The sequence below is a fragment of the Fusarium venenatum genome (genome assembly GCF_020744135.1).
Source record: "Fusarium venenatum strain MPI-CAGE-CH-0201 chromosome Unknown EDB82scaffold_4, whole genome shotgun sequence".
Taxonomy (NCBI): domain Eukaryota; kingdom Fungi; phylum Ascomycota; class Sordariomycetes; order Hypocreales; family Nectriaceae; genus Fusarium; species Fusarium venenatum.
Window position 1 is genome coordinate 6386116 of NW_027072132.1, and position 26496 is coordinate 6412611.

Below are 26496 nucleotides of genomic sequence, written 5' to 3' on the forward strand. Positions count from 1 at the left end.
GGTAATTGGGGCCTTTTCTTGACTCAACGTAGGATTCTGTTGACGCAGATGCGGAACTTTTTTATGGTTTGTCATAAATGTCTATGACAATTCGTGTCTCGCATCTTCTCCATTGGTATAGTCGCCCCGAAGCTGACGCAGCAGGAACCTTGAACTCCGTCGGAGCGTTGAAGTTTAACACGCCAAGTCGGACGAGGCGTCGAATTCATGTGATGTATCATGATCCTTCCATCATCGGAATGGTCTTATTCCATGATAGGAGCAGCCGTAGGCCTCGGGACCCCAGAGTTTTCCGCGGCCGACCGTTGACAAAAGCTTCTTTGCTTCTGGAGTAGATTGCGTACTCCTTGACCCGGACCCGGCTCGTTCGGCCGAAGATTATGTGCAGGGGTTGTTTCGCAAGGTCGGCATTTGACATGCTTGACTATAGGCTGGTGATCTGATATATCAATGTCGCCGTCATTGGCTAAAACAAACATGAAAATGGCCGGGAATATCGCTCACCTCATTGCGAAATCAATCCTTGTTCCCAGTAAAAGTTCCTATGTGGAAGTAATAGCAGAAGAATATCGCTAGAAAGAGGAAGACGACAACCAACCTACCCGCGGACAGCGAGATCAAAATGGCAAATAAGAGGTATGCGAGCTCTATCGATGATGCAGTGCGAAGGAACAGTGTACTTTGAACAATGGAACAATGCAGAAGGAAAAGGCCAGTCGTGGGAGGGAACATCATCTACCCACTAAGTTAGTAATGAAAAATCACTGGAGAGAAACATTTGTACCGGATCCAATCACCAATCCTTCCACTTCGCGCCTCAGCCATATAACAAAACTTCAATTCCGAAGATACTACAAACAATTGGGTATACGTTCTAAACCATACACTACAATACATCAAACTACCAACACGCCGCCTAGGCAGTCTCGGCGTGTGTCGTCTCCAGTCCATCGGCGGTCCCCTTGAATCCATCTCCGCGCCGAGCAGCCTCAAGCTTCTCCTCAAAGCCTCCAGTAGCTTTAGCGCTTCGCCAAGCAGGAACGTCGCTATCGAATAGGGCCTCGACCTCCTCAAGGGTCTTGCGAGCCGTCTCGGGATACGTGAAGAAGGCGTGTACAGTCATGGCAATACAGAAGGTGCCGAAGATCATGTATGTCTGCCATTGAATGTTGGTGAAGGATGGGGGCACAAAGAAGGCCAGAGCCAGATTGAAGCTAAGGGGTCAATATTAGTATCTTTGGGTTTGCCGTTGGAGAAAGAACTGCTTACATCCAGTTACCAGAGGCGGCCAGACCAACACCCTTAGCTCGGTATTTGAGAGGAAAGACTTCACTGGCGTAAATCCAGGCGACAGGTGCCCAGGTAAGGCCATACACCCCGACAAAGATGTATGCCAGGGCAATGACGGCCTTGGCGGGAGCTCCTTGAATAGCCCAGGTCAAGATATCGTTGCCTTGAAAGAGTTAGTCTTTGCATATTAGAGCAAAGGGTAAATGACGACTCACCCTCGATGCCATCAACGGGATAACCGTGGACAGCCATGACAGCCCCGCTGGTAAAGTGCAGAATGCCACAGATCAACGCTCCGCCGATTAGAAGAGGTCGACGACCAAGACGATCGATATAAGGCAGAACAAGACCAGTAGTGACGAGGAAGATGACATATTGGATAATGGAAGAGGTAAGAGCCGTGTTGCCAGTCATACCAGCCATGTTGAAGATGTAGACGAGATAGTACAGCATGACGTTTCCACCACTAGTTTCACATTAATACCAATCAGGTACGCAAAAAACGAGGAGTAAACTTACAGCAACTGCTGCCAAACCTGGACACTAACACCAACAACGGTGCGCTTCCAGACGCCAGGCGCAAAGAGACCGAGGTAGCCAATGTCCTTGGACTCATTGGCGATTCGAACAGCTTCGCGAACTTCTTCCATCTCAGCGAGGACGACAGGACTATCAAGGTCGCCCCCAGCGTGAAGGTGAGCAAGGTTAAAGTGAGCCTCCTCCCAGCGGTCGTGCTGGGCAAGCCATCGTGGTGACTCAGGGAAGAAGAAGAGAGATGCGAGAAGAATGAAGCCAGGAACAGCCTGGACACCCCAAGCGATTCGGAATGCAGCAGGACCATCAACACCGACAGAACAACCATAGGAGACAAGATACATGATGAGAATGCCTAGATTTTGTCAGCTAACGATAGTGGTATTGAAATTTGTGCAGCTTACCCCATTCAATAGCCCACTGTTGAATACCAACAATACGACCTCTAATCTGTGAGGGCGCCAGTTCGGCGAGGTAGACCAGGACCTGAGAACTGGTGATACCGACAGCGATACCGCTGACGATACGGCCAACGATAAGATGGGCGACATTCTGAGCGGAGCACTGAAGAACAGCACCAGCGATCCAGAAGAGGCAAGCGATCATGAGGGACTTGCGACGACCCAGACGATCAGCGATACCTCCTGCAACAAGAGCTCCGACGAAAGATCCTGCCGACATGGAAGCTGTGATGCCGCCCTGCTCTGTTGAGCCAGGACGGTTGAAGTAGTCGAGATACTGGTCTGAGCCGATCCATGCGCTCATGGAGCTGATATCGAAACCGAAGAGCATGCCTCCAATGGTGCCAAAGGAGGCAAGGGCTGGTATGTGTAAGTGACTGCCATTCCATGGACTCATCATAAGATAACATACCGTAGATGTTCCAAATTCGATACATGTTGACGAACTTGTGTAAGGAAACGCAAACAATGCTGTCTGTCTATCGAAACTCGACACTCTGAGTCTGAGATATAGTCTTTATATAAAGATGATCTTCAACTTGACCATCAACTCCATGGGGTTGAAACAAGAATGGACGTGGAGAACATTTTAGAAGCGCACGAGTGATGTTTTGCGAAATGGATGGGTCTGAGGCCCAACGTCATGCATTCACTCTGTTGGAGGGAACTTTTAGGTTGCCCATGGGGAGGATCGTCAGAAGCTAACGGTTGAGGGTGATTTTGTCCGGGGTTTCTTCTTGGCTTGCTTGGGGTTTGTGGGATAGCTTGTTTAGCTTGATTTTTATTGTAGATAACTACTGAACTAATTGCACCATATCTTCGTGAGTGTCAGTTCATGATGTTAGATTGAGTACGGTAAGGCATACCCTTCTAGTCCTTGAGCTGAACAGTTTATAAAAATCAACTTGCTCTCAAGAGATATACTGTGACTAAATCACAGGCACTTTCCTGACGACGGAAGTTTGAGCGGCTCCGCGAGAGTAGAGGGTATTCCCGACGATGATATCATCTCTGTACAGGGGGGCCTGCAACGTCACACTAAAGTACCTCGTTTGCCGGTGAGGAGCCCCATTACCGACCTGAATCTACTCGCACGATACGATTCCTGGAATGTCTCTGGAAGGGTTTCTTGAAAAATGATTGGAGCGCATATGGCAACACATTGTAACTGGGAACAATGTTGACCAAGGCAGTGACAGTACTTGAGCGTTGAATGTCATCAGCTGCGGGGAAAGGACCGAAATTGATTCTCCATTCCCCGAATTCTTCCTCCAAAATCCCCAAATTATTCGGGGTAAATGTGGACATTGCAGTATCAATCTTATGGGGTTGACTCTGTGACGATGGCAATCAACAATGAACACAGAGGATAGATCTTGTAGTAGAAGAGATAGTCATGATTCTATCTCTTAGAGTGTCGCATGTTGCAACCAACAGTAAAGAATCACGTCATGTCGTCGAATTGGCGTGTACCAAGACTATGTCCATCCTGGCTTCTTCTTTTTGGAAAAGTACTCCCGCTCTTTAATTCCATGATTGATTTTGCATGACAAGAGATGTTTCTCGTCTTTGAGTCAAGGTTTGTCCCTCTGATCATTACCTCATTGATCCCCCTTGGGTCAAACTCCCGACTTGGCAAATTACCGCGTGGAGTTTTAAATGACAATTCCATTTACATTTAGGCAAAATACAAATACTCCACATTCGTACAAAGCCAACCTTGTTGATGGATGAATTAGACAATGAGGTTTAGCAGACTCTGGCCTCCCATAAGTAGTCTGATGCCTCCCACATCTTGATGTTGGGACCTAGGACATTTAGTGATAAATGGACTTTGTCACTTTCGATCTTGAGTAGTCGTATTTTCTTTTATATATAAATCTCCTGTCAACTATATACACGAATATGAAGTTCTATGTTCGTCGTCGTTAAATGGCATGACTCTTCGGTGAGACCTGAGAGTATTCATTGAGCAAAGCAGCCAGCTGCTCAGCTCATACATCAGAATTGAAAACGTCAGCCGTCATCCCATCTCATTTCGACAAACATTTCCAAACCAGTCTAAAAGTTAGACTTGGCCTTGTACTGAGCATCAGCAGTAACCCCAACCTTGTTAACAATAACAGTCTTGCCAGTGCTGCTAGTAATCTTGACATCAACAGATTCCTTGCCGAAACCAGCAGGATTCTCAAAGAAGTTGTAGTCCTTGCGCTCAGTCGTTTTCCAGGTCTTGCCGCCATCAACTGAGACCTCGACGCTCTTGACAGGCTCGTTGGCGTTGACTACCTGAATAGAGAACCAGTTGGCAGAAGTGCCAGACTTGTTGTGAAGAACAAGAGGAGTAGTGATGCCACACTCGACAAACTTGTAGGAGGTCTTGACGATGCCGTTGGTGCCGCCGACGGCCTTGAATGCGTCGGGGAAGAGATCGAGATGGCCGGGGTCACACTCGGGACACTTGTCGACAATCTAGATAACATTAGTTGCTGCATTCAACGATATCTGAGGATGAAACTTACCATGGCCTTGACGGTTCCGGAAGGACCGGTGACTTCGATACAAGCACCACAGTTGGCGCCGTTATCCCACTTTTGGCCAGAGAAAGCAGTTCCCAAGATACCGGCGGGTAGAGTGTAAGTCGTGAACATACAGTTTCCGCCAGAAAGATTACCGCCGTAAAAGGTGGATGAACCAGAGACAGACGCGCCATTACCAAGAGCCTTGGACTGGGACTTGGCTGCAGTCTGAGATTTGGCCTTGGGCTTAGACTTGGACTTGGTTTGAGACTTGGTTTTGGAAACGGCCTGGACCTTGGACACAGCTTGAGGCTTGACAGCAACTTCAGTAGGCTTGCTGGACGCAGCTACATGAGTCGCAAGGGTGGTATAAACAGGAACACTGTCAGCGACAGGCTTGGGCACGATAGACGCATCCTTGGGAACAGAGTAGACTGGGGCAACAGCGTCGGCACTGGGTTGCGGAGCCTTGCAAGCTCGACCCATGACAGCTGGAGCAGCCAGAAGAACGGGGAGAAGAAACTTCATAGTGATCGGCGTAAGGAGTTTCAAATGTTCAAAAACGGATGTGAATAGACTCAACTTGGGACTTGCCAAGAAGTAAAGTCAACAGGGGTTTAATAAAGTGAATGAATGGATGAGATCGTCTAGATTCTCGATAAAGAATGTGTTAAAATTGAAACAAAAGAGTGTTGAGCTTCAAACAAAACAGAGCCAAAAGTGCGAGACCATCTCACTATTTAAACAATCCTCGTTGAGCAGATTTTTCGGCAACCCGGCACACGTAATTTCGTCTTACATATGATAACTTCCAAGATTGAGGCCATTTAGGTAGGGCTGAGACACGGTTCATGATCCTTTTAATTTCATTTCTGGTTTGTCAGACTGGGGGAGGTTGCAGGGATAACCGCGTTAGCAACTGGTCAGTTAAGCCGAAAGAGGAAACTGGGATCCGTTCAGTGGCTCGATCAAGTTGATGGTCGAGTGTTGATCGAGCTATTTTATTATCATTCTGGGGTAGATTTGATAGATGGTGGTTTGATACGGGTTGTCGAGAGGACATAGGCCGGAAGAATTCGAGGAGAGAAAGTTGTATGGATAGGCCACGCAAGATCGTAGAGTTACATTGGCGATCGGGATGTGATGAACTGTTTCCAGAGGAGCCACTTTCCATGAAACCTATATTACGGCAGTTCCTGGCATATGCATCGAGACTCGGAACCGTCCGTGTTCTTGACTATATATCATATGTACCACAAAGTAATGATTCTGAAGAGTAGGTTGTTAGTCTCAAAGCTCTTAAAATAAAATCGCCTATTTTTTATTCTTCTTTCACACAAGTTTAATTCGTTTAAGTCTTTCAAGTAATAAAGCATATCATCAAAAGACTTCATCTGTTGTAAATGCCATGCAGGTTCTCGTAGGGGACTGCAGGTTCCAAATTTACACTTTCTCTGTGCCGTTATAACAACACTTAGCCACATCAGCCTATGTACAGGATCAAGTTAAACTTAAATAGTAGATACCAATAGTAGAGGAGAAAAACTACTCGAAGCGAGTATTCTTTGTTCTTACATTCCAATAACGACGTTGTGCAACGCATGAATCCTGACTCGATGCTGTTCTCGGACCATGCACCATATTGTTCGTTCAAACTCGAGATATTGGAGTTGTTACACTTCATATCAGGATAGCAATCCAACAACTACTGAGCATTTACTACTGGCCGATTTCTCCAGTGTGAATGGCAGCAGTTTGCGTCAGTGCTGGCGGGTGTTGCCAGCTGCCAGCTGCCATAGAGCTGCCAATGCTTCTTCACTGCCTCTCGACCATCTCTACAGTAACCAAACAGTCTATAAATTTCCTTCATCTCTCCTCTCACCCTCTTCTTCTTTCCTTCCTCATCATCCCCAACATCAGATCACCCTGCACTCTGCACTTCCACTTTCATCTACACATTCATCTGAACCGAACCTTCTCTCTTGAAGCTACCTACCTACCTTCATCAAACACTCGCAACCATGAAGATCGCTACCATCAGTAAGTCAAGAATAACCTCACACACATACATCTACGATAACAGTCCACTGACTATGCATCCCCCAGCCCTCTTCCTCCTCGGTGCTGTCGCTGCTGTCCCCGCCAACAAGACCGCTTCCGCTGCCGAGATCACTGCCATCGACACCAACGACAAGGCATCCTGCAGCATCTCTTGCAACCTTTGGTACAAGAAGTGCTACTTCCGTCCCTGGGCCTACACCTGCGATGATCACGGTAACTTCAGGCGTCGCGGCTGGAACCCGGACTGTGACGCCAACTGCTGGTGCGTGTGCGACGCCAAGCTCTAAGGGCAACGCAGCTTGGCATGCAACAATCTGAACATCTCACTTTGGTTGATGGAGCGGTTGGAACCGATTGCTGGATTGCTGGATAATCATGGGGGTGGTATTGGAATGGTTAAATCTGGACATTGGGGATTACCAATCTTTGGTCTTTTGAAGCATCGTTTGTTTCTGCAGAGATAGCTAGCAAGTCGATCACCAATAACGCCTAACAAAGCGTATCAACACATAATTTCCGTGCATGATGAATACCGTGTTTAAGTGAACAATGCATATGTCTGTTCTGGCTTGTAGCTAACAAGTCTCGGGTGCCTGTTCAAGCCTCTACGGTACACCAAAATACACTACGTAGATTAGATGAACATCAAAATAAGAGATAGCGAGGAGGTTAAACGCTGAGAATCTAGACACACAGAATTTATAATTAAAGTCGGTAGTTCAAGGGAAAGATATGCCCCTATTAAAATGTGATATCCAAATAAGTCATCATATATCCAATTCAATAATTCCTCTTCTATTTAAACCAGCAATTACTTTTCGCCCAAATCTATTTCTCTACATCACTAGACGAGGATGCAGAGATCTTTCTCGTAGCCCCGTCATTGAATACAAGTCCTGGGTGTCCCACGCAGAGACAAAAGACAGCAATGACAATAAGTCTAAACCACAGTTAGTATATCACCCAACCATCCTAAAGGAATAGACAACTTACACTCCCTCGAGACCAATGAACAATCCCTCGTCCGAAATGAGGTCCGAGTCCTGATATCCTTTGCTCAACTCATAACATCGAAAGGCGCACCGCGCAAGGATCAAGATGACAGAAGCGCTCACAAAGCCAAAGAAGACTCGCATGCGTTTGCTCAACGCCCCGGCCGATCCGCTGCGGAAGTATCGCCAAAGGTAGTCGCCTAGAATAGCGCAGAAGAGAACAAGGATGACGACTTGTAGTGAAAGACCGGCCAGGGCAACGTCGATGCCCATTTGGCTAGAGCCTTGGCTGATGGTTGACAGAGCGCCTCCGGTACCTTGTAGAGCGAGACAGATGATATCGGCAGGAATAAAGATCCACCAGACGAACTCTGGTCTAAAGCGAGAGACTTCAGGGGCAAAGTGCTTGATACTAAAGTAGTGAGTTAGAAAGTGATGATCATCTTGCGGAGAGTCAACTTACGTCTTGGCTAAAGTCACATATATAGCAGCCGTGTAAAACACAGGTCCACTAGTGACAAAGACAATCTGTATCATGAAGCCTCCAAAGTTGAAGGGGTTGTGGTATAGAATGATACGACCAATATATCCAACAATCTCAAACAAACAGCCGAGTATCATGAAGGACATGAAAAACCACTGCCTCCAGCGAATGCCGAGTATGATGTGCGTTATCATGGCCAGGGCGTAGAGGGCGATAAAGGTACCGTTGGCTGCGAGCGAAGGTCGGTATTGGTAGACGCTCCATTCTACAGGGCAGAGGGCCAAGGTACAGTTTGCATCTGGGCCAAAGATGACGAGGTTGTTGGGCGGTTCTCTTGACATGGTGGTTGTTGAGGATGATGCCTGTAGGAGATTGGCAAGGACTGAAGGGGATAAAGAGGGATTGATACAAAGTCAATGATACGACCTGACAGACCAATGCTGGAATAGCCTATCGAGATATTGTTTGCTAAGGTTGTTTGTTAAGCGTCTGACCTCAGAAGTTAACCTGATCAAAAAGAGGCTTGTCTCTAGTATTTATCTGGTGCTTTCTAGTTCCTTTCCTCAGCACTCTAAGTTAGTAGTCATATCAAGACTCACAATTGACCTGATCTTCCTGTCGCACTCGCTAAACAAATGCCAAGCTTCAGCTCTTCCCCCTTCAGCCCTGTGACAAAAGCGAATGCGAGCCAAGGACCCAATCAAGCAGTGTCAGCTCCAGTGAATTAGCTGTTCGGACACTAAATGACCCCTGTATACAGATCAGAGGCTAAGCTTGTTCGAGGAAGCCTTTCGAGAAGGAACGTTGAAGCTAGAACTATTTGGGGAATCCTATTCGAGATGCATCGTCATTCCAAGGGTGGTAATGACAGCTTGATATTGATGAATGTGAGCGAGTGCGAGAGGTTTAGGCTGAGTTGGTGGGTAAACACATGCTATCAGTATCTAGACCATCTAAAAGTACAATGAAATTGCATCGTCGATTCTCTTCGCTTTCCTATTGTCTGTAGATCATTCAGGCATGGCGTACAAGCACAGAATCGAGATATCCTATCTTCTTGGTACCTAGTCTAGGGCAGCACGCATCGTCTCATAATAGACTATCCATAGTCTCAACCGTCACGTCAAATCTCGGGTCCGAAAAGACTGATTATCTACCCGAGCAAGTTTGAGTAGATTATCGCGACCAATACATCCCTTCCCACGTATCATCCTAAAACAGTTACATTGTAAAATGCGATCGCATCGACCTGAGCCCAACCCACCAATCACAAATGGCAGCGTCATTCCGGTTCTACTCTACTGTGACGGCTTCAGCCTCTGCCGCAAATAGTGACGGAGACCGTTTACGCTATCTTGTGGCATGTGTCAGGGGCATTCACACCACCATGAGTCTCGGTCACTGCCTGATACTGACATAACTAAATTTCATGTCCTATATTCAATCATTATGTCAATCTCTTCTTCCCACACTTAAGAGGAAATCCCAGCTTCCCTCTCAATCTCCTCCTTACTGGGACACCACCTATCCTGCAGCGCCTTATCCGTAGTCTTTTCAATTATGGCCTTCTCCCACCACTCACCCCAACTGGTCAAGAAAATGCGATCGGGATCCTCAGGGAAATCACTTCGGGTGAGAGCAGCAAGCACGCTCGAAGCACCTATACCTCTGTCAGCAAAACAACATCAACTTGGAGCCAGGGATAAAAGCTACCCACCTTCAGGAATAGACTTGGCATCAGGCATGCTACTCTGAATACCCATCTGCTTCGCAAGACCCGTGCCGGGAATCAGGCCAGGCGACACGGCGACAACGTCGTTGGTACCGGCTAGCTGACGACGCCACCAATGCGCACCGAGAAGACCAGTGAACTTTGTATTGGAGTACGTCGTAAGGGCATCCGCTCCAGAGTCTGCCTTGACCTCTTCGTCAAGCTTGCCTATACACTCTCAGTTCCCAAAACACAACACTCTTGAACAAGGAATGGGGAGTCTCACTAGGATCCGGAACCCTGCGCACAGCACCAGAAGATACAAAGACAATCCTAGACTTGGACTCGACTAACTTCTCCCTCAAGAGATGCACAAGGTAAAACTGCGCTGTAACAGTAACACATTAGCCTTGCACTGTACTACCTGTCACACAGGTTCAACGCACAGAGGTGGTTCACAACATGCGGCTCGCACCACTTTGATCCGTGAGGTCCCGGTCCATCGGCGCTGGTACCGCCGAGTCCTGCATTAAGCAGTAAGTAATCAATCTTTCCCTGGCCAAGCTTCTCAAGGGTCTGGTCAGCGAACGACTTGACACCCTTGAGATCGTTCAATTCGAGCGGGAGAATAGTAACGCCGCTGACAGAGTGGTCATAGTTAAGCTCGTCGTATGACTTTTGTGCTCTTTGGGTGTTGCGCGCGCCAAGAATGACTTTGTATGGTTGACTTGTGTCGAGGAGCTGCTTGATAGCTTCCAGGCCCTGTCCGCATTAGCACATGTTCGGCTAAATATTAGGGAGGAACAGTGGTACAATTCCAGAAGACACGCCCGTAGCCACGACTGTTTTAGAGATTGACGCCATCGTGTAAGTTGTAACTCTGTATACTCGGTTGATTTGACTGAGTTGAACTGAATACTTTCACTCAAAGCGCTGGATGGTCCAGTCTTAAAGAGTGGCTTCAGCGGAGTTAGCGGACATAGGTAGGTGACGTAAACACTATTGAAGGATTGATTATAAGTAAGCAGTAGTAGATATAGAGTCAAATATACGAGTCAAATACTGCTAAATATCTTTAAATCTAATGTAAGCAGTATGCGATTGTTAATATTATGGCTGTATTTTCGTTTCATTCATTCGGCATCATTACTTGGTTTATACAATGCAGATTCATTCTAGTTCCCTTGTCTCAATCATGTCCAATAACCAATTCTTGATCAACCCAACGCCTACTTGGGAATAGGCCCACTCCCCAGCCTGTCAAGTATCAGTGTCAATTCACAAGATCACAGATTATACGTACAATTGTAACTTCCATCCAGCAATGGTGCTTCGAGGGATCTTAAAGTGGTTCTCAGCATCCTGAGCAGAAGGAGGCACCATTTCACCTAGACGTGAAACTCGGTGATGTACCATCCACATAATGACTTCCTTCCTTTTCTGCTTTGAGTAGCTGTTTTCTTTACGAACGATTGGTATAGTGCGGAGAGGTTTGCGTTCTGATAACGGCTTGGGCTTCGGTCCTCTCTTCTTCTTAGGCGGAGGTCCCATGTCCCATGTTGTCGTGGTTCGCGAGGAGGAAGGTCCAGGAGCAGGAGTCGATGCAACAGACTCTGGAGCTGGGGTTGAAGCGACAGATTGGGGAGTCGGAGTAGATGGGGTAGACCCGGGTGCAGGGGTTGAGGCAGCAGACTCAGGTACCGGAGTGGGAGCAACAGACTGAGGCGCAGGAGTCGGAGTAGGAAACTATCGAGGTGTAGCCACTGGTGTAAATAGTGGAGATTGTGGTGTGGGTAAAGGAGTTCCCAGAGGAGCTTGAGGAGGGGAGTGTCCCGACTGAGGAGCAACTCCTGCTTGAGGAGTGGCATTGCCTGTTTGAGGGACGTACCTGGGTTGAGGAGTGTTTCCTGGTTGGGGAGCATGGCTTGGTTGAGCACGACCTGGCTGATTTCCACGCCTGGGATGAGGAACATTCCCTGGCTGGGGAGGGGCATGTCCTACTCGAGGAGGAGTTTGCCCTGGCTGGTGGCCACGTCCAGCTTGAGTAACATTTCCAGGATGAGGAACATACCCCGGCGGAGGAACATATTGAACATGAGGTCCCACATAAGGAGATGCATGTGGATGAGATGCCTGCGCCATATGCGGATGAGACCACTGAGTCATCGGATAATATGGATACTGCGGCATCTGAGGATGAGGATATTGAACCATATGCTGTGGATGAGTTACTCGGTGAGGATGAGCGTAGACCATATGTTGTGGGTGATACGGATCCTGTTGGTGAGGATGAGGCGGATGTTGTGCCATGTGAGGATGAGGTGCGTATCCCATAGGATGGTGCGGCCACTGAGGCATGTAAGGATAAGTAGGAGCATGGGCCTGATGAAGACCAGAACCAGGAGCTATCTGGACATTGCGAGCAGCTTGAGGTGGCAGTGGAGGTAGATCTTGAATCGTATGTGTCCCTTGATCTCTTGTACACGGTTCAGCAACATGAGGTGATTCAGCAGCTTGAGCTTGTTCATCCTCACTTAAAGCGTCATCAACTTCGATGACCTCAGTGACATCTCCGGAGGAAGAATATACGCAGATGACTATCTAGATCTAGATAGTTGTGATAAAGGGGAAGTGGTTGAATAAATAACGTTAACTAACACCGCGAGGAAACATCGAGAAATTGAACAGTAAAACAATGGATATTCCCTGTGTAACAATCTGCTGAATTTAGACTTTTAAGAAAGCTGGTTGGTAGAGTCTTGTAGATAGCCTACTTTCATCTCCTGTTTTTTGTCAGCCGAGAAATGTAGCTTCACGCTAAGCTGGCCGGGTTTATTGAGTTTTATCAGCTAAGTGAATGAATACATGATACTTCCAATTAATGGAATATCGGCTCTTTGGGATATTTTATCGGAAATCGTGTTAGTCCGTGACGGTTTTGTCAAAGGCTTATAGATCAACAGTTTATAGCCCAGCATTTTATTGTTTCTTGATGAACCAGATCGTGTTAGTGAACAAGGCCGCTAATATTAAGCTGTTTTACTAGACGTCACATTATACGGTACACGAAGCTTGTTTAGATCAACTCGAGTACAAAAACAACACTACTTTAGAAAGTTCACAAATAAAGATAGATATCTGAGTGGTTCGCATGCTGTTCTTTGCAGCTTTCTATTCCGTTCTAATCAACCATTTCGACTATATCATAAATTCAACTTTTAAACTCTCTTGGTTCGCAGAGACTCGGGAAGCAGAGCAACCTTCTCGTTGAAAAGCTTCTCAGCATCGGCCCACACTCGTGAAGTCTTGCGGTCCTTAAGTGTGAGGAGAGATTCCTTGAGACCCTCGCTGAAGGCCTCACTGGCCTCACGGGGAAGCATTGAGGGGAGATGGTCAATGCTGATAACGGATAGAGGGAGGGAGTTCTGGTCGTTCTTGATCTCGACGGGAACTGTGGGCTCCTCAAACGTGGTGTTGATAGAGTAGATGGGGATGGGGTTGTGAGGGTTGGTGGTGTCGCAGGAGACGTCGATGACAACGGCCAGGTTGCGGCCAGACTTGGCGAGGAGCTCCTCGTTGATGAAAGGAGGGATGGGCTTGGAAAGGTAGATAGCGTTAAGGAAGACATCGGCCTGGGCAATCTCCTCATAAGGACCTTAAATCGTTAGTTTCAAGCTATCAAGTATCAGACATTAGGGGCCTACCATCTCGGTCCTTGGTCTCGTTCAAGTCCCAGCGGGTGATGTTCTCATCAGGCATGCCAGCCTTGAGGAACAGGTCAACAGCACCCTTACCACATCGTCCAAGAGCACCGAGGACGAGAGCAGTGGGCTTACGTCCAAGAGACTTCTCGGCCTTGGCAAGGTCCTCTCGGATCTGGTTGACAAGCTCCTCCTCGTTCAGGTAGTATCCACGACCGTTGGTGAAAGTCTCCACTGAGGGGAGCTTGGAGGATGGGTCCTGAAGCTGGTGGGCAAGGGTCTTGATACCGAGTGCAGCGCCAGCGAATCCAGCGTGGAAACCGAAACTGTTTAGTTTGTTAGGAAAATGCTGTTCTAGCCTTTTGTCTTCGTGATCTACTCACGCAGAAACTCGGCGGCCCTGCTCATCGACAAGGAATTCCAAATCGTATAGAACGCTGCCTCCTTGGGGGAAGCGGCCGAGGACCTTCTCCCATCCACCTTGGTTCTAGGATGTGTCAGTAGGAATCTCGCATATTTCAACTCGAAGAATGTACCTTGTAGCAGTGGGCAAAAGACTGAAATAGGTTAGCATACGGTTAAAGCTTGTTTGCGGGAGTAGTGCATACAATATGGTCGTTCTTGAGAGGGAAGTCGTCCTCTGGAATCTCCTTGAGGCCAAGAATCAAAGTTCCGGCTTCGGCATTGGGCCAGGTGCCCTCAGCGACAAGGCGGGCGCCAGCAGCCTCATATTCGGAGTCCTCAAAGATACGCTTGAACTTGGGGTCTGTAGATGATCGCTCAACGGAGACAGGGTATCCTGCTTCGACAAGAGTCTTGATAATTGAAGGAGAGAAAGATCGGTGCTCGAGGGGCTTCTCCTCAGCGCGCAGAAGGATGTGGGGGTATTGAGACATGATTGCGACGGTTCTGAAGCTTCTGGAGCTGTCGATTCTGGATTTTCGAAAAGAATTAGTGAATTGGTTCGACGATTGCGATTCAATTGTAGATGTAGGGTATAAATGGCAGAGAGCTGTGCGGCGGCTGAAAAGACTCAATCGCGACCCAATGGTCGCCGACGGAAACACGAACATGGCTGCATGGCAGGAAACGTACAAGAACAATAACTGTTGGTTTGAGATATGGACACAATGAAAGTTTGTCTGATGAATTGAACGTACCTTTTGTCTTTTTAGAGTATCGGATGATATTTAATCTGAGTCACAAAAAAGTAAAGATCTGAATGTCGCCTGCTCCTGCATCGGCGTCAAGAAAGCGACCCCGGCGAAAAATGGCCCCGCTCCCGCAGCAGCATTACAGTCCCTACAACCCCGCGGTGGGGACGGGAAGAAAAGTTGACTTCTTTTTAAGGCTTAGCGAGGGGGAGTTTCGATTGCATCATTGCAGTCTCAAAGGTCTCAGCTCATGAGGATAAGGAAGAAGATGGCAGCCAGCTTGAGTCAAGTTATTGAGATGCATCCAGAGTGAATATGGCAGTTTTTTTTTTTTTAGCAATTCGGTTGGATGTTCGATCTCTGACTACCTACTAGGTCTAGTATTCAGTTCCCCAAAGGATTCATTCTCACTTCTATCCTCTTACTCACAAGCTCCGATCGGTCAAAACATAGCAGGGGAACAGGTACCTGGATTATGACCTTGAAAAAAATCAGACCAGGTACAGAAAATAGGTCCGACGTTGGTATCGTGTTTCTTTCATCGGGACAGTTTATTCCGATTGATGTTACATTTCTGCTAGTTCGAAAGACATACGCTTATGCGACTGAGTGTAAGTATAAGTGATTATAGGTGGTGAGTAGGGGGCACATACTAACAATTATCTAATCTTTGCACTCAATCTTACATATAGCTGCCAATAACCAATGTAGCCATGTACATGTTAGAAACACTCACTAACTGTTTCAATTGAAGATTTGGAACACGATAGCTCAGCATCGCATACGCATAGTACCGTATTTAGTTCAAGCCCCAGCAGCTCTGAATGACGTGGGTTATGGAGCTTCAACTGCCCGTCTTGTACAGAGTAACTCAATGTGGATAACCCAACATCAAAGCGAAGAAAAAGACAGATTCTTCAGCCCACGCGTATCGTCATAATTCCCGTGAAATTGATGTATCAATTAACCTCTAGCTTGAATAAAACAATCGATCCGTTGATCGGGTTCCTGGCCCACTTCCCAGCCGCCCAACCACCATATTGGTGATCGCCGCAAAATGATGCGTTCATTGATGAGATCGGATCGCGTTCCTTGGACGACAGCCCAGCCCAGATCGCGCTTTGTTCTGGTCCAGCTAAACCCCTGCAGACACTTAAACGCCAAAATCGATCACGGCAAGCTACTTTACGCCAAAGGACCGAGCTCTCTAGCCCATCTTAACGCGACAGCTCAGGTCTCGTCTATGACGCTGAGACAGCATCCGTAAGCTGGCTGCCATGACGACACGGCGCAAGCCAAAAGCAATAACAATTTACATAAACTCGAGTGATGGATCGCGTAGATTTCTAGTTGATCAATTGGTTTTCGCAATCAACGAATTTGCAAAACATTATACCCTCTCCCTCACAATTAAGTAAACCGACACCATCGCAATCATGAAGGGCAACGACGAGGTTATCCAAGAGTTCAACGAGGTCGTCAACATGACGGCCTCTGAACTTGAAAAGTGGCTCAAGTCTGACGACTCCAACAGTGCAGGTTGGCCAAAGGAGGACGAGAATGGCGAATCTGTTGGACATGACAGTGGTCGCAAGATTGTTGAAATCCTCAAAGAGAACCCAAAAAAGGAGCCCAGCAAGTACACCGATGAGCAGGTTCAGCACATGCGCAAAGTCGTCTCCTACTGGTAAGCACTCTTCGCATACCGTTACGGCAAACGTACACAGTTCACGACTTGGTACTAATGAGAAACAGCAAACGCCATCTAGCCCAAGAGACAAAGGCCAACAACGACAAGTCCCCTGAGGAGGTCAAAAAGACCAAATCTTACGCTTCGCTCAAGAACTGGGGCCACGATTTCCTCAAGGCCCAGGGCAAGGAGAATATCAGCGGCAAGAAACAGGAGGAAGAGAAGGAAGAAGAGGAAGCAGACGATGATGTTGAGGAGCAACAAGAAGAAGATGGCGATGATGAGAAGCACACCGGCGAGAAGCGAAGAGCGACACGAAGCCAGACTGGCTCAAACAAGAAGCGAGAGACTCGCAAGGGAGAGTCTACCAAGTCCAATGATGAGGAAGAAGAGGAGGAGGATGCTGAAGAAGACAGCGATGGTGCTGAGGAGAAGCCACAGAAGAAGCAGTCCAACGGAAAGAAGACCAATGGCGCTTCAAAGAAGTCTGAAGAGGCTGAAGACGACCAGAATGATGATGATGAGGGTGGTGATGACTCTGGTGCAAAGAAGGGCCCCAAGAAGGGTGAGACTGTCAGTTGGAACTGGGGTGAAGGGCAGCCCAAGGGTAAGGTCCTGGATGTCAAGGCTGAAGAGTAAGTTTCGCTACATAAACGTACGTATAGGTCAAAGTGCTAACATCGATTCTAGTACCTCCATCACAACAAAGAATGGTAACACGGTTTCGAGAAAGGGAGATGAAGAGGATCCCGCGGTTGTGTTGGATACGGGCAAGAACAAGGCCATCAAGAAGGCTCATGAGTTGAACTAGATAATACCTGGAGTCCATTTGTGATTTTTCCGTATCCGTAATACCATTGTATTTATTTAGTAAACATTAATATCTCAATATCATAATCTCAAACTTGACCTTGTACCAGTCTGGACCACCCATTCTCCCATCAAACGCCACCACCACATTACCCTTTACAAAAAGGAATACGCAAAAACGTCAAAAAGAAAGCACATCTCAATCAATGAATATGTAGTATAGGAACAGCCCGATGCGGGGGTCGAACCCGCAACCTTGAGATCGCGTACTCGTAAGAGTCTCACGCTCTACCGATTGAGCTAACCGGGCGTGCTTACGATTTGTTGAGAGAAGAGGTCCAACGCTGGGATTATGTTCAGCGGGCGATTCACCTCTCCTCTAGACAGATCATGATACCCCCTGGTGAGATGCCACGTACGAGGGAAGCGATGCAAAGGGAGATCGTGCTGGCATACCGAAAAGTTGGGTTTTGGTCAGCATTATTTTAGCCCAACGGTTACCTTTTGCTCTCTAGTCTGGACTGTTAAGAAGGTTTTGCGGCTAGGAATAAGGACGTTGGTTGCTGCGTAATCGTATTGCGCTGTGAAATGAGGCGCAATAACAACACCTGGATAGATCGCAGCTTTCGCTAGGTATCTGCCGTTTCTCTTTCGATCAAGAAATGATCAAACGGGTTTCCCACATCTAGAAGTTAATGGGTGATCTGATGGTACAAGTTCCATCATTTGACGTATTGATGTTGAAATGAGGTGAATATCAGGATCATCTGTAGGGTAGAACTGATGTCAAGGAGACTCCATCGTGAGATGCGAAGCGCAGCAGGAGGTGACAGCGCTTAGAATTGTGGGGTTTAGGTAGCTTCCATGAGCTTCATCATTCACTAGACCCACAGTGACAATCATGACTATGATGAGGCAGATCATCGAGAACATTGCTACAGTAATGACAAAAAATGATATATTCAATTAGATAATTTCTATTTATCATGATTGCTCTTAGTTAAGATTTGAAAGAACCTGGTCATGGACATCAGAACATACTCTACCTAGACCTAGGCCTGGAGCTCCTGTGGCACCAGAGAAGCATGTGGGGTGCACTGTTTCATGAGGAAGTTGCCCAGCAGGCCTTCCTTCCTGGAGCTGAAAGCGGGCACTTGCACTTGCCTACACTTTAAGCTTTCGTTCACTTATCATCAACAACAATTTGTTGCTTCGTTCCCCCTCTTTTATTCTTCTTTCATATAGTTCATCCAGCGTTTTGTTTCATACTAAAGTTCTTCCCTTTGTACTCGATCTCTACAAACTCTTTTCCTTTGTTCTTCTATAGCGAATCTCGTTTTTTCGCGACAGCGCCATATGCTCTTGATCCAACTGCAACCGTCATGACCAGTCATCCTCCACCATGTGAGACCAAACCGAAAGAACACTAATCGTACTGGACTAACAAACCTCAGGATTGAACCATCTATTCGTGTCCGTCGGGCAATTCACGCCAACGATGCGACCCTACTGCACCGAATCCTCAAGACACACCCGAACTATCTCCTAAACCCCGATTCCTCTCCTTCCGGCCAGTCCAACTCGAATATGCACCTAGCAGCTTCTCTAGGTCACCACGAAGTCTGCGAAGTACTGTTAAAGCTAGGCCACGAAGACCCATGCCCTGCTCTTAACGAAAGCCACCAAACTGCCTTGATGCTTGCTGCAGCTGGCGGCCATACCGAAGTCGTCCAAATTATCTGCGAACACGACAAAACATGCATTCTTCGTCGCGATGTTAGAGGCCGCGACGCCGTTATGGAAGCTAGTCTCGGAGGACACGACACCATACTACAACTCCTCCTTACCCACGTTCCCGGTGGACCTTATGAAGCAGTCCGTCGCGCGGATATTGAAGGAAACACAGCACTGCATTTTGCGAGTGGAAATGGAAACCTGCTGGTACTGCGAACGCTGCTGGCAGCGGGCGCCGATATACACAAACGAAACATTTGGAGTTGGACTCCAGCTGCATACAGCGCTACTGTTCAGGCTGAAGTCTACTTGAAGGGCTTGGTCAACGAGGTTGGCAAGCTACAACAGCAGCAACAGAAACGAGAGATTGAATCGGCCAAGAAGGGTGGTGGAGTTCGAGTTGTTGAATCTACAAGCGATGAGGAATGATGCCGGGCAGAATTTACCATTGGAAATTTGCCCAATACCGAGGCTTTTGCATATTGTATGGCATCCTTGTCACCATGGCCCGAGTTGGCAGAAGATATACGGGTTTCTACAGAACCAAATATGCTCCACAATTTTCCTCGACCGCGGTCGACTATTTCTTGTCACTTTTACTAAATTACTATACTGGCGAAGCAGCAAGGAGTTTTTGAATTGAAGAACTATTCCATCTTGACTTCCAAAAAGCAACTGGACCTACGTTATTCGCAACCAGGATGCTGCCTGAGTTCGTCGGTGTTGTATGTTCACGTGCGATATGACTCGCCCATCTGATACATCGCTTCAGCTGTTTCGTTGAATCAGACAATCACTGTTTTTGGCAGGCTGATAATGATCCAAATCCCAGTCAAGTGATTGGGTACCAGCCAGAAGTTGGAGGCTGTGTATCATGTTCGTGTGCGACACATGACACACGAACTGGGTGTACTGTCATGAAGTCCCGTTTGCATCTTTGGCCCATCACAGCTGATTGTCGTGGCTGTTCCTGACAGCTTTGTTCCCCGGACGTTTTGATCTATACAAACTCTGCATCGCAGTTTGCCTTACAACATTTACGCCATGGCTAGTGAATCAGTCTCAGTAAACGGGATTGTTGGTCGTTTGTTGATCATTTGTAGACGTCTGATCAGGATTGTTCAAACGGTCACATGTCGTAGACTATGCCTTGGATCTGATTCATAGTCAAGCACATACAGTCGTTCATGTCAAGACTTCAGCCAACCAATGGCATAAATAACAGGGGTTGCTGTCATACGAACGTCTGCTTGTTAACCAACCGTCCACCAACTTCTCCAGCTCGTCGTCAGGGACGTCGTATTGCAGAACGATCCTCCATGTTTAACAACGGGCCCATCAATTGTCGGATAATTGAGGACGTCGACCTTCCTACACCTGCAACCAAGCTCATCATTACGCAGCATCTCGCAGCATCTCGAGATTCTCCTTTCTGGGCCTGGATCATTGTAGGAGCATTCTACGACCGTCAAGGCAACACCCTTTGGAGTACCAAGATCTTTCTTGGCTACCTGGGCGTCGACTCTGATGGCGAGGCCACTGATAGCGAGGGCAGCGTTTCAGTAACAGAAAGCGAAGCTGAAGAGGTAACCGGTACATCAAGTAAGTACAGGATCTGCTGTTTGTAGCAGTTATTCATTTACAAATTTGTCTATATAAATCATGCCATTTCGCCCATTCTCTAACCACCTCTAGACATCCATCTCCCATATCGACCAAGCCCTTTCGGTAGTGACAACGCCTTTGCCTACCATCACCACAACCAGATACTCCAAGCCCAACAGTTCTATCCTCATTGGAACCAGACTTTGGCATACAACGCTCCACCCGTTTGGGATCCAGCTCGTCAAGGTCAAGTTCCTGGTTATTGGAACGCTTCTTTCGACCCCCAAGTTTGTCGCTGGGTACATACCTGGCAGCCACTTTGAATCTTTTCCCCGATACCCCCATCTCAAGAACATCCATCATGTCTGGCGGATGGAACCCTATGAGTGGCCGTGATTCCAGAGGAGCTCGGCCCAATGGTGCTCCTGCAGGTGCTCCTATTCCTACACAAGGTCAACCCTACATCCCTCATGTCGGCGGGCCCGGCTATAACTTTGGTTTAGTTCCTACTCCTTACGGTGTCATGTATGCTGGCGGTGCAGCATATGGCCAGCCTGCATATGTCCTCCCTCAAGGACCGGTTGCGGGGTTTCAGAACCCATTGACCTATGCAAACCAACCTAACGGTAACGGAAACATCTTTGGGCGACAGACACAGCCTCACCCTCAGATCGATACCCAAATGCCTGCCGCGCAGATGACCAATTCTACAGGCGGCGTGGGCTGCGAACCAGGCTATAACTACTTTTTCCCTGCCGAGCACACCAAAGTCCACGTCTTCAAGAGTGAGACCCCGCCCTGGCAGCTCGATGCCAACGCGCAAATCCCATTCATTGCCTCCCATGTCCCCACCAGCACCAAGCTGGGAGATCTGCTCAAGGGTTTCGGCTGCACTAACCCAAACCCTAAGAAGAACAAGTGTTTCGAACTCTACAGTGGTGGAAATGGCAAGTGGTACAAAGGATATTCCTTCAACGGAGACGAGGAGAACGAGATGGAGAAGAGCCTGGATGAGGTGGGATGGACCTCTGATCGCACTGGTAGTGACGATGGCAAGCCTGTCGTCTGCCTCTGGTTCTGCAAGAGCTGAGGATGGTTGGTACAATGGAGACTCGAATTGACTTTGGGTCTGGTGAACATTGCTTCGATTGTATTCCTTACACAAGGGCCATTAATGCCACAATGATCAGCATTAGATACCGAGTCTTGTTCGCTCATCTGAGACATCGATAGTCTTGCAAATAGCTATGCAGTGCGACAAAGCCACAAGGTAATCCACCACTGGGACACTAAGCATTGACCAGGACGGAAGCTGCTATTTCTCTCAGGGCCGTATAAGTCTCGACACAGCTACTTCATGATTATCACATGTTAGTTACGTTCTTTTCTGCTGAGACCTTGTTGCTCAAGCTTTGAGGCGTTCCCTGCTGTTATGCATGAGTTGACGTCGAATCGATCAAGCATAGGTCCCCCTTTTCAAGGTTGACGACAGTATTCACTGGAATCACGACATTTTTGGACAGTATATTGTCATCTATTTTGCTGGAGAGTTAACTACGCTGTTCCATCGAGAGAGAGAGACTCAAATTACCGCAGTTGATGACCACTGAAGATATACTGTTGGCTCAAAGACAAAATTAACCGTTATTGGTTTCCAATACATGAGGTATCGGACCGAAGTAGAATACACCTAGTTCATGATAACTCAATTATAGATGGGGATTGATGAACTCCAATTGGAGCGGTGATGAATGCGTAGAAGTCCACTGCTCATCGAATGGTAACGACATCATATCGCAAGCCTCTTACTGATAACAAGCTCAATCAAAAGATCCTGCAATGAAGCGAGCCATTATGAAGCCTCCTGCCGATCTGTGGCGTGATAATGAAGGAGATAGCCAGTGGCATTGTAGATGACTTCAAGATAAAGACGCTCCTGTACTGATGAGGATGATTGCATATAAGTATGGACCTCTGTAGCTTCTTTTTTACCGCCATTATCTATGGAATTTGTTGTCCAGATCTTTTGAAATGCCCTTTCCTTGAACGAATACTTCAGAAAAATCTCGTGATAAGTTGCTAATCATGGCTGAAGAGATCGAGTACGCAGACTTGGCCCCTGCAAATTCTACAAAGAAACACACGCAAGACAAAGACAAAACCCGCGGTCAAATAACAGGAATAGACGCCAATGATAATACCGAGATCAACCTCGAAGCCAAGCATGTCCATCTCCCCACTCAAAGCTGCAGGATCTAACAGTCCCAGGGTCAAGAATCCCCTCCACGGGATCCCAAGAGACCAACTCCTATCCGATGTTGAAGAATGGGCTTAACGAAAGAACCTGGCAGAACACGTTGTCCTCCTCAAAAAAGGCGCTCTCGTGGCCCAAAACCCCAGCGGAGCAGCTCTTCTTGACGGCGAATACGCACTCACAGCAAAAGAGTTGCATCGCCTCGAGCGCGAAACTACACATCGATGGGATCTACCGCGCCGTCTTATCCTCACCATAATAACATGCTCCATCGGTGCTGCTGTCCAAGGCTGGGATCAAACCGGTTCCAACGGCGCAAACATCTTCTTCCCCAAAGTCTTTGGGATAGGGAGTGAGAGCACGAGGGATAAACTACTCGTTGGTCTCGTGAATGCGGGACCGTACCTTGGTTCTGCGGTGATAGGATGTTGGTTATGTGATCCTATCAATAACCTATTGGGTCGTCGAGGTGTCATTTTCGTTGCAGCACACTTTTGCATATGGCCTACTATCGTCTCTACCTTTTGTCAAACATGGCAGCAGTTCCTTGGTTGTCGCATCCTAATGGACATCGGTATGGGTGTCAAAGGTTCGACGGTCCCTATATACGCCGCTGAAAACGCCCCAGCATCTGTCCGCGGCGCACTCGTCATGTCATGGCAGATGTGGACAGCCTTTGGCATCTTTCTTGGAACAGCCTTCAACCTCGCCATATTCCATCTCGAGGGCGGTTTAAACTGGCGTCTCATGCTGGGCGCTCCCTTTATCCCTGCCGTTCCGCTCATGCTTCTCATCTATCTCTGTCCTGAGTCACCACGCTGGTACATGAAGGAGAACCGGTACCCAGAAGCCTGGACCGCGATGTTGAAACTTCGACATGATCCTATCCAAGTTGCGCGGGACATGTACTACATCAGTTGCCAGCTAGAGATTGAGAAGCACTTGGCTGGAAAGACGAACTATGCTACACGCTTTGCACAGTTATTTACAGTTCCGCGGGTCAGAAGGGCGACGCTTGCTGCGTTTACGGTTATGATTGCGCAGCAGATGTGTGGTATTAATATCATCGCGTTCTACTCTACTACTGTGTTTAAAGAGGCTGGTATGTCCGACTTTAAAGCTATGGTGGGCTCTTTTGGGTTTGGCCTTGTGAACTGGTTATTCTCTTTCCCTGCGTTCTGGACTATTGATACAGTAAGTCGCTATGCACACTTCTTCTATGGGTTATACTGACATCTTTCAGTTTGGTCGACGGAGTTTGCTACTCTTTACATTCCCTCAGATGACTTGGACACTGCTTGCTGCCGGTCTCTGTACTCTCATCTCCAAGGACACAGGCGATCTTCGCACCGCTCTCGTGTGTCTCTTCGTTTTCCTCTTCGGGGCATTTTATTCCCCTGGTGAAGGACCCGTCCCATTTACATACGCCGCTGAAGTCTTCCCCCTCTCCCACCGCGAGACAGGGATGGGATTTGCAGTCGCGACTTGTTTCTTCTGGGCCAGTGTTCTCGGAATATCATTCCCTTTTATCCTCGATCGTCTGCAGACTGTTGGTGCATTCGGATTGTACGCAGCATTTAACATGGTCGCTTTCATCATGATTTTATTCTGGGTCCCTGAGACGAAACAACGTACTCTTGAGGAACTGGATTGGGTTTTTGCTGTGCCTACGGGCAAGTTCGCTTCGTATCAGCTTCGAGTCGCGATTCCGTATTGGTTCAAACGGTGGGTGCTTTTGAAGAAGGATGTCACCAAGGAACCTCTCTATGAGTTTGAGGTTGTTGGCGATACTGGTAACTCCGATGCTAAAAAGCCTGAAGAGAGAGCTTAAGTAGAGGAATACGATGAATACTACCAGTTTGATGATTTAATAACAGTTTTCTACAATTGTACATTGAAGTTAGTGGGATGCTCCAAGTAACGAATTTGTTGACATAGCGAAACAATAGCCAAGCTTCATCCGCAACCCATCCTCATTTACATTCGTTCTTGCCCGTATCTCTCAGACTATATAATATATTATTTTGGCGATTTGGTTAGAATAACTAGGGACCAAAAAAAAAAGGACAAGATAAAATGTAGCAAAAGGCAAAAGACATACAACACCGGGGATTCGCTGGTCGTCACCGACCCAACTACTAATCCAGCGCTTCGCAGCTTATCTATGGGAGAGCGGACGGGATCCCGAGTTCTCTACGAGCTTTGGTCGTATGTACAGGTCTTTCAGATATCAACATTGATAACAGCATAATCCTGAGATAAGGTAAACATGTCAAGGGCCAAATCTAAAATAACTAGAAGGAGTGGTATAGTTACTGTTAGCTTGCAGAGAGGTTCTTAACAGATATTGTATTGCAGATAGGCACTAATTAGTAATAATAATTTATTCCTGCTTTCTTTTCCCTTTTAGCCTGGGCCCTTTCTTTATACTTATTTCCTTATCTTTTATAACAAAGCTACACGCTGAAAAAAGTCATGATACTTTGTAGCCAAATCCATCAAGTTTGTGATTTTCTTTAATGCGAGGTTGCCAAGATCCGTTGAACCTTAACGGCACCCTACTTGCAATTTTGGGCCAGTGGAGCATTATAGGTTGCTCCCATCTATATAAGGCTAAGTCCTATTTGATGGTTTTACACGATTTCTAAAGTCTAATACCGACTTTTCCCCTCGCTCTGAAGCTTTAAGTTCAAAATGTAGGGCTAAGGCTGAGTCCTATAGCCGCTAACTCGCAGTAACTCTCCCACAAGGTCGTCTGGACTGTTCGATCTAGCTTGTGGCTTTCGCGATAGCCTCCCCCGTGACCCAAAAGGTTATTTTGAAGAAGGAAAAGCGTCAAAACGGGTTTGGACAGGCCACCCTAATGGGCTTGAATTCTGTTTTTAGCATTCTGATACATACAACCAAGTCGAGAGCCCACCAGAATAGCAGTTCTGTAACAAAAATCCACCATAGACTCACCCTTGTTAGCTATCTCCTAACAGTTTTACAGCTGTATAATAGTTATTATTTGTTTCATATACAAGGAAGTAAAAATCTAAGGTACCCTGACCTTTTACTAGAAGTTTCGTCAAAATTGAGGAGCATTGTAATGAGAGTCTCTCTACACACACCATAATGCATCGGTCCTCTTGGAAGTTGCTATCAAACGAGAGAGCATACAAAATAGAGGGACTCTCGGCATATATCTCACTACCACTCATACAAGGTTGCTATAACAGTGCTGTTCTCATAAACGCCTGGATATTCACTCATTTTGAAGGACATCATCACCAAGATGTACTCCGTTAACCTTCAGCTCTGAGATCCTCTTGTCTGTCTGTCAATCTCAGGGTGGCGGTGGCAGTTGCTATGGTAGAGCAATCTTAGGCATGCATAATATTAGCTCCTGACCTTGTGCCGAAGGAGGAGGAAGAATAATTGGGCTGTAATTAGCTTTTGACCATAACAACTGTCTGTGTTGGTGGCTGAATGTTGTACTGGTTGTACAACATTCAGC

At 47.2% G+C, this 26496-nt stretch overlaps 11 protein-coding genes and 1 non-coding gene across 12 annotated transcripts; 5 read left to right on the forward strand and 7 right to left on the reverse strand.

Annotated features, from left to right (window-relative positions):
• Positions 1–916: 916 nt before the first annotated feature.
• On the reverse strand, positions 917–2722 carry EDB82DRAFT_481213 (general substrate transporter; the record flags this gene model as incomplete). The annotated part of the gene is made up of 6 exons (XM_025725327.2): positions 917–1214; positions 1270–1453; positions 1506–1756; positions 1810–2179; positions 2229–2645; positions 2698–2722. 6 exons carry the CDS (start codon positions 2720–2722, stop codon positions 917–919), a joined length of 1545 nt encoding a protein of 514 aa, XP_025593937.2.
• A 1385-nt stretch (positions 2723–4107) lies between these two features.
• On the reverse strand, positions 4108–5505 carry EDB82DRAFT_351274 (RlpA-like double-psi beta-barrel-protein domain-containing protein-containing protein). The gene is made up of 2 exons (XM_025725328.2): positions 4805–5505; positions 4108–4754 (listed from the first exon to the last, which is right to left on the reverse strand). Exons 1-2 carry the CDS (start codon positions 5327–5329, stop codon positions 4347–4349), a joined length of 933 nt encoding a protein of 310 aa, XP_025593938.2. The 5' UTR covers positions 5330–5505; the 3' UTR covers positions 4108–4346.
• Positions 5506–6822: 1317 nt separating this feature from the next.
• On the forward strand, positions 6823–7149 carry EDB82DRAFT_530606 (uncharacterized protein; the record flags this gene model as incomplete). The annotated part of the gene is made up of 2 exons (XM_025725329.2): positions 6823–6841; positions 6908–7149. The coding sequence occupies 2 exons, from the start codon at positions 6823–6825 to the stop codon at positions 7147–7149; spliced, it is 261 nt and encodes an 86-aa protein (XP_025593939.2).
• A 425-nt stretch (positions 7150–7574) lies between these two features.
• EDB82DRAFT_580455 (RTA1 like protein-domain-containing protein) lies at positions 7575–8988 on the reverse strand. The gene is made up of 3 exons (XM_025725330.2): positions 8318–8988; positions 7856–8266; positions 7575–7802 (listed from the first exon to the last, which is right to left on the reverse strand). The coding sequence occupies exons 1-3, from the start codon at positions 8677–8679 to the stop codon at positions 7691–7693; spliced, it is 885 nt and encodes a 294-aa protein (XP_025593940.2). The 5' UTR covers positions 8680–8988; the 3' UTR covers positions 7575–7690.
• Positions 8989–9467: 479 nt separating this feature from the next.
• EDB82DRAFT_517549 (uncharacterized protein) lies at positions 9468–11106 on the reverse strand. Its single transcript, XM_025725331.2, has 5 exons — positions 10863–11106; positions 10496–10811; positions 10336–10437; positions 10056–10277; positions 9468–9998 (listed from the first exon to the last, which is right to left on the reverse strand). The coding sequence occupies exons 1-5, from the start codon at positions 10911–10913 to the stop codon at positions 9811–9813; spliced, it is 879 nt and encodes a 292-aa protein (XP_025593941.1). The 5' UTR covers positions 10914–11106; the 3' UTR covers positions 9468–9810.
• Positions 11101–12895, reverse strand: EDB82DRAFT_541979 (uncharacterized protein). Its single transcript, XM_025725332.2, has 5 exons — positions 12824–12895; positions 12708–12767; positions 11898–12650; positions 11353–11795; positions 11101–11306 (listed from the first exon to the last, which is right to left on the reverse strand). Exons 1-5 carry the CDS (start codon positions 12827–12829, stop codon positions 11279–11281), a joined length of 1290 nt encoding a protein of 429 aa, XP_025593942.2. The 5' UTR covers positions 12830–12895; the 3' UTR covers positions 11101–11278.
• Positions 12896–13108: 213 nt separating this feature from the next.
• On the reverse strand, positions 13109–15031 carry EDB82DRAFT_517555 (uncharacterized protein). Its single transcript, XM_025725335.2, has 7 exons — positions 14911–15031; positions 14846–14856; positions 14359–14683; positions 14287–14307; positions 14134–14237; positions 13754–14076; positions 13109–13704 (listed from the first exon to the last, which is right to left on the reverse strand). The coding sequence occupies exons 3-7, from the start codon at positions 14644–14646 to the stop codon at positions 13268–13270; spliced, it is 1173 nt and encodes a 390-aa protein (XP_025593943.1). The 5' UTR covers positions 14647–14683; positions 14846–14856; positions 14911–15031; the 3' UTR covers positions 13109–13267.
• A 1225-nt stretch (positions 15032–16256) lies between these two features.
• On the forward strand, positions 16257–17798 carry EDB82DRAFT_351368 (uncharacterized protein). The gene is made up of 3 exons (XM_025725336.2): positions 16257–16591; positions 16660–17229; positions 17285–17798. Exons 1-3 carry the CDS (start codon positions 16341–16343, stop codon positions 17403–17405), a joined length of 942 nt encoding a protein of 313 aa, XP_025593944.1. The 5' UTR covers positions 16257–16340; the 3' UTR covers positions 17406–17798.
• EDB82DRAFT_t306 lies at positions 17632–17714 on the reverse strand. Its single transcript has one exon. It is a non-coding gene; the product is annotated as a tRNA-Lys (tRNA).
• A 585-nt stretch (positions 17799–18383) lies between the features above and the next one.
• EDB82DRAFT_351385 (ankyrin repeat-containing domain protein) lies at positions 18384–19997 on the forward strand. Its single transcript, XM_025725337.2, has 2 exons — positions 18384–18808; positions 18859–19997. Coding segments are annotated over exons 1-2 (711 nt in total). The 5' UTR covers positions 18384–18806; the 3' UTR covers positions 19568–19997.
• Positions 19998–20457: 460 nt separating this feature from the next.
• On the forward strand, positions 20458–21833 carry EDB82DRAFT_481221 (uncharacterized protein; the record flags this gene model as incomplete). Its single annotated transcript, XM_025725338.1, has 2 exons — positions 20458–20740; positions 20923–21833. 2 exons carry the CDS (start codon positions 20458–20460, stop codon positions 21831–21833), a joined length of 1194 nt encoding a protein of 397 aa, XP_025593946.1.
• Positions 21834–22828: 995 nt separating this feature from the next.
• EDB82DRAFT_541984 (uncharacterized protein) lies at positions 22829–25159 on the forward strand (the record flags this gene model as incomplete). Its single annotated transcript, XM_025725339.2, has 3 exons — positions 22829–22969; positions 23085–24191; positions 24241–25159. The coding sequence occupies 3 exons, from the start codon at positions 22829–22831 to the stop codon at positions 24826–24828; spliced, it is 1836 nt and encodes a 611-aa protein (XP_025593947.1). The 3' UTR covers positions 24829–25159.
• Positions 25160–26496: the final 1337 nt, after the last annotated feature.

Bases quoted from the DNA above. Each gene is read 5' to 3' on its own strand.
- EDB82DRAFT_351274 (XM_025725328.2), bottom strand. From the start codon at position 5,329: ATGAAGTTTCTTCTCCCCGTTCTTCTGGCTGCTCCAGCTGTCATGGGT. The intron at 4,755-4,804 runs GTAAGTTTCATC...AATGTTATCTAG, and splicing joins CCGGAACCGTCAAGGCCATG to ATTGTCGACAAGTGTCCCGA.
- EDB82DRAFT_580455 (XM_025725330.2), bottom strand. From the start codon at position 8,679: ATGTCAAGAGAACCGCCCAACAACCTCGTCATCTTTGGCCCAGATGCA. The intron at 8,267-8,317 runs GTAAGTTGACTC...TCACTACTTTAG, and splicing joins TATGTGACTTTAGCCAAGAC to TATCAAGCACTTTGCCCCTG. The intron at 7,803-7,855 runs GTAAGTTGTCTA...ACTGTGGTTTAG, and splicing joins TTCATTGGTCTCGAGGGAGT to ACTTATTGTCATTGCTGTCT.
- EDB82DRAFT_517549 (XM_025725331.2), bottom strand. From the start codon at position 10,913: ATGGCGTCAATCTCTAAAACAGTCGTGGCTACGGGCGTGTCTTCTGGA. The intron at 10,278-10,335 runs GTGAGACTCCCC...GAGAGTGTATAG, and splicing joins GCGCAGGGTTCCGGATCCTA to GCAAGCTTGACGAAGAGGTC. The intron at 9,999-10,055 runs GTGGGTAGCTTT...ACAGAGGTATAG, and splicing joins TGCCAAGTCTATTCCTGAAG to GTGCTTCGAGCGTGCTTGCT.
- EDB82DRAFT_541979 (XM_025725332.2), bottom strand. The intron at 12,651-12,707 runs GTTAGTTAACGT...ATCTAGATCTAG, and splicing joins TCTCGATGTTTCCTCGCGGT to ATAGTCATCTGCGTATATTC. The intron at 11,796-11,897 runs GTTGCTCCTCAG...ACACCTCGATAG, and splicing joins ATGCCACTCCTCAAGCAGGA to TTTCCTACTCCGACTCCTGC.
- EDB82DRAFT_517555 (XM_025725335.2), bottom strand. From the start codon at position 14,646: ATGTCTCAATACCCCCACATCCTTCTGCGCGCTGAGGAGAAGCCCCTC. The intron at 14,308-14,358 runs GTATGCACTACT...AACCTATTTCAG, and splicing joins CTCTCAAGAACGACCATATT to TCTTTTGCCCACTGCTACAA. The intron at 13,705-13,753 runs GTAGGCCCCTAA...TAACGATTTAAG, and splicing joins CGAGACCAAGGACCGAGATG to GTCCTTATGAGGAGATTGCC.
- EDB82DRAFT_351368 (XM_025725336.2), top strand. From the start codon at position 16,341: ATGAAGGGCAACGACGAGGTTATCCAAGAGTTCAACGAGGTCGTCAAC. The intron at 16,592-16,659 runs GTAAGCACTCTT...AATGAGAAACAG, and splicing joins CGCAAAGTCGTCTCCTACTG to CAAACGCCATCTAGCCCAAG. The intron at 17,230-17,284 runs GTAAGTTTCGCT...CATCGATTCTAG, and splicing joins CTGGATGTCAAGGCTGAAGA to TACCTCCATCACAACAAAGA.